Below are 13282 nucleotides of genomic sequence, written 5' to 3'. Positions count from 1 at the left end.
GGAGCCTATGAGAGGACAGGAGTGCCGGAGTCAAGAGAACTGGGAGAGACAGAGAGTCAGTTAGGGAGAAAATCGGGAAGTGTTTAGACAAGAGATTGGAAAGTTGGTGTGTTAGAGTATATAAAAGAGGTAATAAGAAATACATAGACAGTCAGAATATATTGAGACCTTGATTAGAGTGAATGAATACAAGCAAGCTTACATGTAATCAAATCCACATTTACTGAATGAATAATAAAAGGACAGCAATGATTTTACTTCTCTGATTTACCTACCAAACCATAAATAAACCTTGTTATATTTGGCAGCAATAGTCTGAGATTCATAAGTGGTACAGTGAGGGTAATATCCTCTGGTGGCAGTGTAAAAGGGTGAAAAGAACAAGTCGTGTGTGAAGGTGAACCTGTGTCAGTGAGAAAACATACAGGGGACACTGGGGGTGCACAACAAAAGTGGCGGCAGAATGGGATTTGAAATGAAGGAAATCCAGTGAGCCTAAGTAAAGAGAAATCTTCTGAGTCTGAGGGACCTGGTAGTTGAAGGCTGTGGAGAGAAGGAGTAGGGAACCCTAGAGCTCTTAGTGAACAGCTTGGAAAGGGACTCCAGATCACAGACCTTTAGGAAAGGTGAAAGCATGGAAAAGACTCTGAAGAGAAGTCTGGGTTTAAAAGTTTAAAAGAAAGGAAGGACCAAGCGGCTAGCTTTAGATCCCAATGCTCCCAATATCCCTTCATGGATTGCTGCCTTCTCGTGGTGAAAGGGCTTGAGTAACTTAAAGAAGCTATGGGCTATGCCGTGCAGGGACACTCAAGACGGACAGGACATAGTGGAGAGTTCCGACTAAACGCAATCCACCTGGAGTAGGAAATGGCAATGCCACTCCAGTATCTTTGCCAAGAATGCCCCATGATCAGAAACAAAAGGCTAAAAGATATGACGCTGGAAGATGGGCCATCAGGTCGGAAGGCGTCCAACATGCTACTGAGGAATAGCAGAGGACAAGTACAAGTAGCTCCAGGGCTAATGAAGTGGTTGTGCCAAAGCCGAAAGGACGCTCAGCTGTGGACGTGCCTGGAAGTGAAAGGAAAGTCCAATGCTGCAAAGAAAAATACTGCATAGGAACCTGGAATGTAAGATCTATGAATGTTGGGAAGCTGGAAGTTGTCAAACAAGAGATGGCAAGAATAAACATTGACATCCTGGGCATCAGCGAATTAAAATGGACAGGAATGGGTGAATTTAGCTCAGATGATTATCATATCTACTATTGTGGGCAATAATCCCGTAGAAGGAATGGAGTAGCCTTCATAGTCAACAAAAGAGTGGGAAAAGCTGTAATGGGATACAATCTCAAAAATGATAGAATGATGTCAATACGAATCCAAGGCAGATCTTTCAACATCACAATAATCCAAGTTTATGCACCAACTACCATTGCTGAGGAGACAGAAACTGAACAATTTTATGAAGATTTACAACACCTTCTAGAACTGACACCAAAGAAAGATGTTCTTCTCATTCTAGGGGACTGGAATGCTAAAGTAGGGAGGCAAGAGATAAAAGGTACAACAGGGAAGTTTGGCCTTGGAGTTCAGAACGGAGCAGGGCAAATGCTAATAGAGTTTTGTCAAGAGAACAAGCTGGTCATCACAAACACTCTTTTCCAACAACACAAGAGGTGACTCTATACATGGAAATCACCAGATGGGCAATATCGAAATCAGATTGACTATATTCTCTGCAGCCAAAGATGTAGAAGCTCTATACAGTCAGCAAAAACAAGATCTGGAGCTGATTGTGGTTCTGATCATCAGCTTCTCATAGCAAAATTCAAGCTTAAACTGAAGAGAATAGGAAAAACCACTGGGCTCCTGAGGTATAATCTAAACCAAATCCCTTATGAATACACAGTGGAAGTAAAGAACAGATTTAAGGAACTCGAATTGGTGGACAGAGTGCCTGAAGAACTTTGGATAGAGGCTCATAACATTGTACAGGATGCAGCACCAAAAACCATCCCAAAGAAAAGGAAATGCAAGAAAGCAAAGTGGCTGTCCAACGAGGCTCTACAAATAGCAGAGAAGAGAAGGGAAACAAAATGCAAGGGAGATAGGGAAAGCTACAGAAAATTGAATGCAGACTTCCAAAGAATAGCAAGGAGAGACAAGAGGGCCTTCTCAAATGAACAATGCAAAGAAATAGAGGAAAATAACAGAAAAGGAAAAACCAGAGATCTGTTCAGGAAAATTTGAGATATTAGAGGAACATTTTGTGCAAAGATGAACATGATGAAGGACAAAAATGGGAGGGACCTAACAGAAGCAGAAGACATCAAGAAGAGGTGGCAAGAATACACACAGGAATTATATTAGAAAGAGTTGGATATCCCGGACAACCCAGACAATGTAGTTGCTGACCTTGAGCCAGACATCCTGGAGAGTGAAGTCAAGTGGGCCTTAGAAAGCCTGGCTAACAATAAGGCCAGTGGAGGTGATGACATTCCAGTTGAACTATTTAAAATCTTAAAAGAGGATGCTGTTAAGGTGCTACATTCAGTATGCCAGCAAGTTTGGAAAACTCAACAGTGGCCAGAGGATTGGAAAAGATCAGTCTACATCCCATTCCCAAAGAAAGGCAGTGCCAAAGAATGCTCCAACTACCGCACAATTGCACTCATTTCACACGCTAGCAAGGTTATGCTCAAAATCCTACAAGGTAGGCTTCAGCAGTATGTGGACCGAGAACTCCCAGAAGTACAAGCTGCATTCCGAAGGGGCAGAGGAACTCGAGACCAAATTGCTAACATGCACTGTATTATGGAGAAAGCCAGAGAGTTCCAGAAAAATATCTACTTCTGCTTCATTGACTATGCGAAAGCTTTTGACTGTGTGAGCAAACTATGGCAAGTCCTTAAAAAAATGGGAGTGCCTGACCACCTTGTCTGTCTCCTGAGAAACCTATATGTGGGACAGGAAGCCACAGTTAGAACTGGATATGGAACAACGGATTGGTTCAAAATTGGGAAAGGTGTACGACAAGGCTGTATATTGTCCCCCTGCTTATTCAACTTATATGCAGAATACATCATGCGGAAGGCTGGACTAGAGGAATCCCAAGCCAGAATTAAGATTGCCAGAAGAAATATCAACAATCTCAGATATGCAGATGATACCACTCTGATGGCAGAAAGTGAGGAGGAATTAAAGAACCTTGTAATGAGGGTGAAAGAGGATAGTGCAAAAAACGGCCTGAAACTCAACATCAAAAAAACTAAGATAATGGCCACTGGTCCCGTCACCTCCTGGCAAATAGAAGGGGAAGATATGGAGGCAGTGACAGATTTTACTTTCTTGGGCTCCATGATCACTGCAGAGGGAGACAGCAGCCACAAAATTAAAAGACGCCTGCTTCTGGGGAGGAAAGCAATTACAAACCTTGATAGCATCTTAAAAAGCAGAGACATCACCTTGCCAACAAAAGTCCAAATAGTCAAAGCTATGGTTTTTCCTGTCATGATGTATGGATGTGAGAGCTGGACCATAAAGAAAGCAGACGGCTGAAGAATTGATGCCTTTGAATTGTGGTGTTGGAGGAGGCTCTTGAAGAGTCCCCTGGACTGCAAGGAGAACAAACCTATCAATTCTAAAGGAAATCAACCCTGAGTGCTCACTGGAAGGACAGATCCTGAAGCTGAAGCTCCAGTACTTTGGCCATCTGATGAGAAGAGAAGACTCCTTGGAAAAGACCTTGATGTTAGGAAAGTGTGAAGGCAAGAGGAGAAGGGGACGACCGAGGATGAGATGGCTGGACAGTGTCTGCGAAGCAACCAACATGAAATTGACAGAACTCCAGGAGGCAGTGGAAGACAGGAGGGCCTGGCGTGCTCTGGTCCATGGGGTCACGAAGAGTCGGACACGACTAAACGAATAAACAAAATGCTCTGAGAAAAGCGAGTGCTGAGGAGACAAAAGTGGAAGCCAGGGTCAAGAGAAATAGCTGAGGTGACTGAAACTAACTGAGACTTAAAGAAGATAAATATTTCTAAAACAGCTGGGTGCCTGGAGGCAAAGATAAACAGTATCTCAGACACAGGAACAGCGAGAGTAGGGGCCTAAAGGAATAAAGTAGCCATCCAGAGCTGCCAACAGAGAGCTACAGGGTCTCAATCTCTCTAACGCTGAAAAGGAAAAAAGTATTTTAAACCAAGGCTTCCCTAACTGCCTCTGAACAAACCAACCAGCTTGTCCAAAGAAACACATAGAAACATGCCTTCTAAGCGAGGGAAAAGGTTAGCGATGGAAGTATCTGATGTGCAAAGTTTACCTCATGAGGAGGAGTGCTCTCTTGAAATGATAGAGCAGGAAGAGGCTCAGGAGGAAACCCCAAGAGAAGAAACTGGGTTAACCTCACAAGAATTTGAAAGATGGAGGTTGCAGCAGGAATTTAAATTAAAAGAATTAGAGATAAGAGAAAAAGCCAGAGCTGAAGAAAGATAACAATTACAGCTCAAAGTTGAGTCTTAAGCCAGACAGTTAGAAATAAGGACTAGGGCTAAGGCTGAAGCCAGACAGTTAGAAATAAAAGAAAGAGCTGAAGCAGAAAAGAGACAACTGGAAATGAGAGCAAAAGAAATGGAATACCAATTAGAAATGAAAAAAATTGGAATTGGCATCTCTAAACTGTAGCAATTATAATAATACAACTGAGAGGATCTCAAAAGTGGACATTAAGAAATTCCCTCAATTTAGAAAGGGTGATTGCCCAGAAGCATTCTTGATCCTGTTTGAACAGGCATGCTGGGACTATAATGTGAGAGGAGAAGAGAAAATGGTTATTCTTAGAAAGCAAATAAGTGGGGAACTAGCTGAGATTTATTGTCAAATGCCACAAGATCAAGCAAGAGAATATGAGGCATTCAGAAAACTGGTTTTCACGAGATTTGGAATCAATACTGAGCACCCCAGAAGGAAATTTAGAGCACTGACAAAAAAAACTGAGGAATCCTATTCTCAATTAGGTGCAAATCTAGTCAGGTACTTGGGAAAATGGCAAGAACAAGCTAATGTTGAAACTTTAGAGGATATAAAAAATATTATTGGACTAAAATAATTCTATTTGGTTCTGCCTGGAGAACTAAGATATTTAGTCAGAGATTAAAAGCCTAAAACAGTACAGCAAGCGAAGCGGCTGATTATATATCAAAAACCCAAAATTTTCTGAGGTAAAATTTGGTGGTAGAAGCTGGGGGGACAGAAAGAAAGAGCCGAGGGATTACCCCAGAAACAAACAGGCAACTGGAAGCCATTTTAGGGACCAAGCCTCAGAGCAACATCAACAGAGGTATAAAAGTTTTAAAGGGGAGACAAGCCCCTATACTTTGAACAAAGAGCCCCAAAAACTTGCTATGGGCATGGAGAAAAAAGGACACTTAATTTCCCAATGTCAGACATCAAAGAATAAAGAATTTAGTCAACAAAAAGGATGGGGAATTTTGTCCAAGAAAGTGTACTGTATGCAACAGCAGAGAGAGAATGCTGAGGCAGTTGAAAATGACATAGTGGCTGTTAGAGCAGAGAGCCAGGAAGAACAGCCGCCTTTAGCAAATGTTGTGCAATGTTATTTTATTAAAAGCAACCAGGAGCTGCTTCATTACTCTGGAGAAAATATTTATATAAATAATACTAAGTATCTAGCTTTGAGAGACTCATGCTCTCAAGCAACTTTGTGTCATTCTGATATTGTCCCTCAGGGAGATATCATAAAAAATGAACAAATAACCATAAATGGGATAGGGACCGAATTAATTACTCTACCCATGGCTAAAGTACACATGAAATATCAAGGGTGGAATGGAATGTGGAAGGTAGACATCACAAATCAAATTCCTGCCCCTTATTTGATTGGGTTGGATTTATCTGAGCATGTTAAGAGTGTTTTGATAACTACTTGCTCCCAGATAGAAAAGAATGAAACATCTGAGGAAAAATGTGAGATCCCTGATGAAGAAATGGGAGAAAATGAAGCAAATGAACTAGCTGAGGTGGTGAATATAAGGAATCCTCATGAAAACAGTTTTAGACAAAAACAAAGATGGGGTTCTATTTAACAACAATACTTTAAGTTGGCCAGAGAAGGACCAATAACCCCTGAGTACCCTGAAAGATTCTTTGTGGACAGAGACCTGTTATATAGGGAGGTCTTGTTAAATCCTAAGAGGGGAGGGGAAAGCATCCACAGACAACTGGTCATCCCTTTTAAGTACAGGGAAAAGATCATAGAAAGGGGACATACAAACACCTTTGCAGCACATTTTGGGATCACACACACAAAGCAGAATATAGCGCAAAATTTTTACTGGCCTGGGATGGGGAAGCAAATAAGATCATATTGTCAAAGCTGTGACATATCTCAGAGGCAATGACAAAACTAAAGCTAAATTGTGCCCTTTACCAATTATAGCAACCCCATTTCAACGCATAGGCCTGGACATTGTGGGACCATTATCTAAAGTAACGAGAAGGGGAAACCGTTTCATTTTAACAATAATAGATTATGCCACCAGATATCCAGAAGCCATTCCATTGTGAAATATAGAGACCGAAACTGTGGCAAATGCCTTGGTGAACTATATGTGTCGCATGGGCTTCACTTCAGAAATTCTCAGTGATTTGGGAACATCATTCACTTCCAGATTAATGAAAAGGCTGTGGCAACTTTGTGGCATAGCTCATATTACATCATCCCCATACCATCCTCAGACAAATGGACTAGTGGAGAAATTTAATCGGATCCTAATGTGAATGATCAGAGCTTATACGGCTGAAAACTCCAACGACTGGGATCATAAGATACAAACCCTGTACCCCAGGAAAGCACTGGTTTCAGTCCAGTTGAACTGCTATTTGTGCAGAAAGTGAGGGGACCCTTGGATTTACTCAGACAAAATTGGGAGGAACAACAGGGAGAAGACCCTGAGACAGTGATCCAGTACATAGATAATTTAATGAATTCCTTGCAACAATCTCTGAAGTTGGCCACAGAAAATTTGCAGAGCCAGCAAGGGAAGCAAAAGTTATGGTACAATAAAAAGGCCAGAGAAAGATCATTCAGTCCGGGAGAGGAAGTCCTGATGCTGAGGCCTATAAAAGGGAATAAGCTGCAATTAAACTGGGCAGGTCCTTTTAGAATAATATCCAAGATGAATGAAGTAAATTACATAATTCAGGAGGAGAGAGAGGATGGTCGACAAGTGGTTCATGTTAACATGATAAAACCTTACTGTATAAAATAAATAGTGGTCCTATATGCCAAGAAGGAAGGGGACAACGAAAAACATGAATTGCCATATTGGGAAGGTGGGGCAAACTCCAATATAAACCAGGGGATGTTAAGATCTGTGACACGCTAACCACAGAACGAAAAGAGGAAGCAAGGGCCTTGCTACTAAAATACAAGTAGGTCTTTTCAAATAAACTGGGGCTAACAAAGGGAGTGGTGCACAAAACTGAGACAGGTGATGGACCCCCTCAAGCGGTCACACTATACAGAGTGACAGGGTTGTATGTAACAAAGGTTCACCAGGAACTAGAGAGATTCATGATTGGTACTGTGATGGTAATATCCTCTGGTGGCAGCGAAAAAGGGTGAAAAGAACAAGTCGTGTCTGAAGTTGACTCTGTGAGAGAGGGAAAACAAACAGGGGACACTGGGGGTGCACGACAGTCATCATATCATTTTCAATGTTAATACTCTTCCTTATGGCAATTCTTGTTGACTTTGAGATCTGTTTCTGTGTTTTTTCTTTGAATTATAATTATAATTAATAATTTGTACCCACTGGTCTCTTTCAAAGCCCATCTTATTCTAGGTGCCACATCCGATGCATGTTTAGCCAACAGGTAGGTATCTGTTTGGGAGAGGTTCCCAAAAGCAGTAATCAACAGAACCCGGCAGCAGCAGAGTTTATATTTTTGTGGGCTGCTGTGTAAACTCCTATTGATTACATAGGATTGCTTAGTTATGGAGTGAGAAAACCTTTGGCTCTTCACATGTTTTGGACTTAACTCTGAATTCTTCAGGCAATGGAAAGGGATTATGAGACTTATGATCCAGCACAGCTAGAAGGCACTGGTTAGGGGAAGGTATGCCTACCTTCTATCCACTAGTCTTTGCCTACTGACTGGCAACTTCCCTCTCTTTGTTGTTTACAATCACTGCCATTAAGCAGATTGATTTATACATTTTCCAGTGGTCATGATCAGTCACAGAATCCTACTTTCAACCCCTCTTAGTGCTCAAGGACTCATGAAAGAGAAGGAGGGCAAAGTGGTGTCCCCCTAAAAGAGAATGGTTACACCATTCAGAAAAGGCGGATAGGTCCAGGAGATATTGCTGTTTGTTTTCTTGACACAAATCAGTACAATTACCCTCTAGATTGTGGTTTCTTCTAAATTTCAATACCCTCAGGGAAAGCCTCAAGTGCTCCACTTTATTGACAGCCCTGCTTATATTTGCCTCTCTCTCAACCTTTTCTTATTCCACTTTTGAGATACCATAAGGACCCACCCGCTGTTTTAGGTTGTGGCCAAAAATCTCAAGGAATGGGACACTCTGCACCTGACAATCCTACCAATACATGAATTCTATTGTGTTTCTAAGTTACATAACTAGATCTGCTATCCATTGCCCTCCTTCTGCTGCAAAACAAACAGAAGTCTTACCTTAACCACAAGGATGGGTCCCACTACATTGATATTGAAGGTACAAAGCATTTCTTGCTGCTCCACAGTTTGCAATGTATCATAGGTATCCACGCCTGCATTGTTGATGAGCAGATTCAGGCCCTTTCCTTCCAGATAAGATTGTACAATTGCCACAGCAGCCTTCACACTGGATTGGTTCTCCACCTCTTCCATTTAGAAATGACAGCAAACCCAAGTATCAGACTGAAAACTGAAATTTTTCTATGGTGTAGTGCCTAAATTGTCGAATGTGTATGAGCCACCAACATATCTTTCTCCATTATGTACTTCACTCCAGATTTTTCTCTACTATTTGATTGTTACACTACATTTCAACTCAGGTACAAATATTTAAATGGCAAAATATACAAGTGGAGGTATCAAAATATGACACGAGCATTTAAATAACCAGGTTTCTTCTACTGATGCTCTGGGAAAGAGCAAATTCCTGCTTGTGAAAAAAAGGAAAGTGAATAATTCCATACCTAACTGGACCACATGAATGCTGGGGTGCTTGTCAGCTAGATCATGCAAGGCCTGGAATTGGAGAAAGAAAGGTTCTGGAGTTAGGAATAGATCAAAAGAATAGGGGATTATTATGGATTGTTATAACATAGTCTGAGGGGGCATTCAAATTGGCTTGTTTGTTTCTTTTTTGGTTGAATTTAGTCAAATCAAATGACAGTGACCACAGGTATTTTGAATAAGAGCGATCCATCCTGCCCTTTTTAAAAGCTGTGTCTTTCTGGCACAACACTATGGTTACAGTTTATTTGGCATGATTCAGAGTGTTCCTAATTATCCAATTCTGTAGCTCATGCAGTTGGTTAATCTGTTTCCAAACACCGCTGTGGGCTGTGCACTCTGTGGTGACAACCCTGTGACGTATGGAGTCGGTTGTGGCATTAAAAGGGAGGATGGAGAAACCCCTTCCTCTGTTTTCGTCTTCTTTAACCGTTCCCTAACTGACACAGCACAATTCTAGATACATTGGAGTTGCCCTTCAATACTTGTATTGTATCTGATGCAGCACTGACTGACTGGGAGGAAAATTGGGAGAGGAGTTGCTGTGACCGGCAGGTGACAAATGGCAGGGAAGTGGGCAAGAAGGGGGTGTCAACAGTAAAAAGGGGGACAAGTTGGAGCAATCTAAAGACCTGTCTAAAGACCCTTTGCACAGGAGAAGAAATGTCTCCAGTGCGAATAGAAGGATTACTCACGTGTGAGATAAAATAGATCACACTTTAGAACCTTTTAAGCAATTAGACTACTTCAATTGCCTGTGTCTCAACATGCCCTCAGTGGTTTTATGCCAGAGGCCCTGCCTTCCCACTCTTAGGCAGTGCTCAGGGTGGCCTGCGATAATCATTAATATAATAAAAACAAATGAAAGCAAATTCAACAAAAGAATAACTAAAAGAAAACTAAAAGAAACTAAGGACAAAAATACAAGCCATTAGAATCAATTAAGTCTACAAACATTTAAAACAATCAGGATGAATTAAATATATTACAATCCAATTTAAAAATATGTATCTTCACACTCTTCCTAAAAGCAGTGAGAGTGGACTGTAGCTTTGAGAGAAGTACATTGCACAGTCTACAAGTCACACAGGAGAAAGCCTTCCCTTACATCCTTGTCAAACAGACCTCTACAAATGTTGATATATTCTCAAGAGGGCCTCTCCTGAAGATCTTGACAATCAAACATATTTGTAACAGATTAGGCAGTTCTTCAGGTAGCCAGATCAAAGTCATTTAGCCATTTCAAGCTGAATCAGAAAGTGATTTGCAGCCTGTATTACGTTTGAAATTGCTCACATAGAGACTGCAGGTTAATTCAGGAGTTCACAGTTCATACGGGGTGCAATGCAAGTTGCATTCTGTCCTTCCTTCCTTCCTCTACTGATCCTTTTATTATTTGCTGTGAAGCTGCTTTGTCATTTAAATCCTCAGACTACTGTGTTTCTGAAAAACATTTCTATAGAAAAATAACTTGGACAGCTACTTCATAGTCTCAGAACATCAAAAGTCTGAACAGTGATTTTACAAAATGCATAATGATTCAAAACTCAAAATTATTTCATAACAGGGACCACCACATCCCATCATCCATCCGATATTCCTTTATTTTACTTTCAAATAAAACATGCAGGAATTACCTCATCTCCAGTGGAATGTAATTTTAAACTAGTTTAAACTAGTTTATGTCACCAGAGAGAAATTTTTCAGAAATGTAGTAGTCTGACTTTTTAATGAGAAAGCTGCTTCACAGTAAACCATCATTGTGGGACTTTGCTTTTGGATGTCCCCACCCCATTCCAGTCCTGAACATCACACCTGACTGCCTATGTCATTAAAATACCACCTATAGATATGTCCCCCATCTTTTCAAGAATGCCTCACAATTAGAGATGGTGATATTCATATTTGTATATAAATATCTCCATGCAGCTGGACTTAACAAGGGGCTGGTGCTTGTGGCCAGCCCATCCACTCATGCATCCACCAGCGACGGCAGCCTCACTCATCCTTCCAATTGTTCCCAAAGCTCCACTCTCTTCCTGCTTGCCTGGCCACTTCAGGCAGTGGGAAGAAGGACAAGCCTTCCTGCATGGCAGCTGAGTCACTAGTCGAGCATGTGGTCAGTTAAAAAAAATCCTTCAAATTAACCTGTTTTATAAGCAGAGCAAACCCAAGTATTTAAATATGTAGTCACAATCTAAGAAATCAGCACCTAATGCTGATCCTTCAAGAACTGAGGTAATGTGAAAACAATACTAGGCACCAACTAGCTGCCTAACTTCGTCATCAATACAAGATCCCATAAAACTTTCAAGAGTAGCCCTATGTGAACCAAATTGCAGTAGTCAAAATATGATGTAAATAGGGACTAGACAACTATTGTCATGTAGATTGATTTAAAAATACAGTGGTGCCCCGCATAGCGACGTTAATCCGTTCCGGATTAATCATCGCTATCCGGAAACATCGCTATACGGATAGCAAAACCCCATAGGAACGCATTAAACGGAGTTTAATGCGTTCCTATAGGGTGAAAACTCACAGCTGAGCAAAGATCCTCCATAGCACCGCCATTTTCGCCGCCTCGGTAAGCAAGGAAACCGTGCGAAAATGCTTGCGGCGGCCATTTTTTACCCGGTGGCCATTTTGGAACCGCCGATCAGCTGTTCTAAAAACATCGCAATGCGAAGATCAGTAAGTGAAACGCTTACCGATCATCGCAATGCGATGTTTACCCTATCTAAACATCGCAATGCGATCGCAAAAAAACGATCGCTATGCGGATTCGTCGTTAAACTGTGCGCTCGTTATGCGAGGCACCACTGTATTCCATCTTCTCATTTTGAAGGAGTTGGTAGCCTTGGACCTATGATGGCTTTCTCTCTGCTGCATTTGCTATTTCGGACATAAATGCTAATTCAACAAGTTATGCTGTTTGTATCGTTTCAGATACAGATCAAAATTGACCAAAATTATGCCAGACACAGAAGTTCCACAGCAACTTGTTCTATCAAGAGAAGCCTTTTATCACCAACTCTTATATCAGGACACATATTCCAAAATGTGCTCCCATATTGTATACATTGCCTTATCTACAAACCCTTCCTCGGGGTCCATCAGGATCGCGGCAGGTTGCAAAGATGTGTTCAGGAGGATCAGACATCTCCACGAGCTGCTTCACCAATTCCAGGCCAATTCCACGGTTTGAACCTGTCACCAGAATGCTACGAGCTAATACAGCCATCTTCTCCTTTCACTCTCAGCCTTTCAGTAAATGGTCTTTGTTGAGTGACTGTGTAAATATAAACCAGCTTTGCTGAGAAAAAGGTGTGCCTACCTTTGGCATACTATGTTCATGTGCCTGGGCTTGTTATATCCGTGTTTATGCTGGAAAGAGCACGTCTTAATCATGCATCTGAGACATTGAACAGAATGGGTGTCCTTGCAGGATGATGCAATTAAGCTGGGGGAGGTTTTACAACAGGAGTCCATAGTTCAGTGCTCTAGTCCCTGACTCTGCCATGTAAAGTATCTAGGATTACAGAGTAGGGAAGCATTTTTGCCACAGACCCCACAGAGCTGCTGTGCTTGACTAAGATTGCTCTTCATATCCTTTAGGTGTTGTGAGCCAGTTCATTTTGCTCTTTACAGTAGGTTCTTGTTCCACGTTTACCATTTGTTTCACTTTGTATCAAATATAAGAGAAAGAGAGAGAGAGAGAGAGAGAGAGAGAGAGTTTTCACAGTGATCAGCAGAATAATTCCTTAAGTTTCACCAAAAAGCTGTTAATCAGGATGGTGGTATAAATGAAGCAAATGGTGGTAAAGGAACTAGAAAGTGATCTGAAGAACTATTTGGACTGAAAAACAAACAGAAGGCATACGTGGGGAAGGACAAAAAAAATGATATGGACATGGCATCAGAGAATGCTAAATGGCGAATGCTAAACGAGTTAAATGGGAGCCAGAACAGCAACAGAACAGCCACAGAATTGGAAAAATTGATAAAAGACCTTT

At 41.4% G+C, this 13282-nt stretch overlaps 1 protein-coding gene across 7 annotated transcripts in view; it reads right to left on the bottom strand.

Moving 5' to 3' along the window:
- The window catches only part of LOC110089523 (C-signal), a 64925-nt gene extending 52298 nt beyond the window's left edge, over positions 1-12627 (bottom strand). For 2 of the 7 annotated variants that reach the window (XM_078380381.1, XM_020812658.3), the window contains exons 1-3: positions 12367-12595; positions 9227-9278; positions 8721-8908 (exon numbers count right to left, since the gene is read on the bottom strand). In XM_078380381.1, coding sequence (XP_078236507.1) covers positions 8721-8908; positions 9227-9278; positions 12367-12510 — 384 coding nt within the window. In that variant the 5' untranslated portion in view covers positions 12511-12595. The other 5 variants (XM_072980828.2, XM_020812660.3, XM_078380382.1 and 2 more) reach the window with 5 other exon arrangements.
- Between the last annotated feature and the right edge of the window lie 655 nt (positions 12628-13282).

The sequence above is a fragment of the Pogona vitticeps genome, chromosome 10, assembly GCF_051106095.1.
Source record: "Pogona vitticeps strain Pit_001003342236 chromosome 10, PviZW2.1, whole genome shotgun sequence".
Taxonomy (NCBI): domain Eukaryota; kingdom Metazoa; phylum Chordata; class Lepidosauria; order Squamata; family Agamidae; genus Pogona; species Pogona vitticeps.
This window is presented reverse-complemented; position numbering and strand designations above follow the sequence as displayed.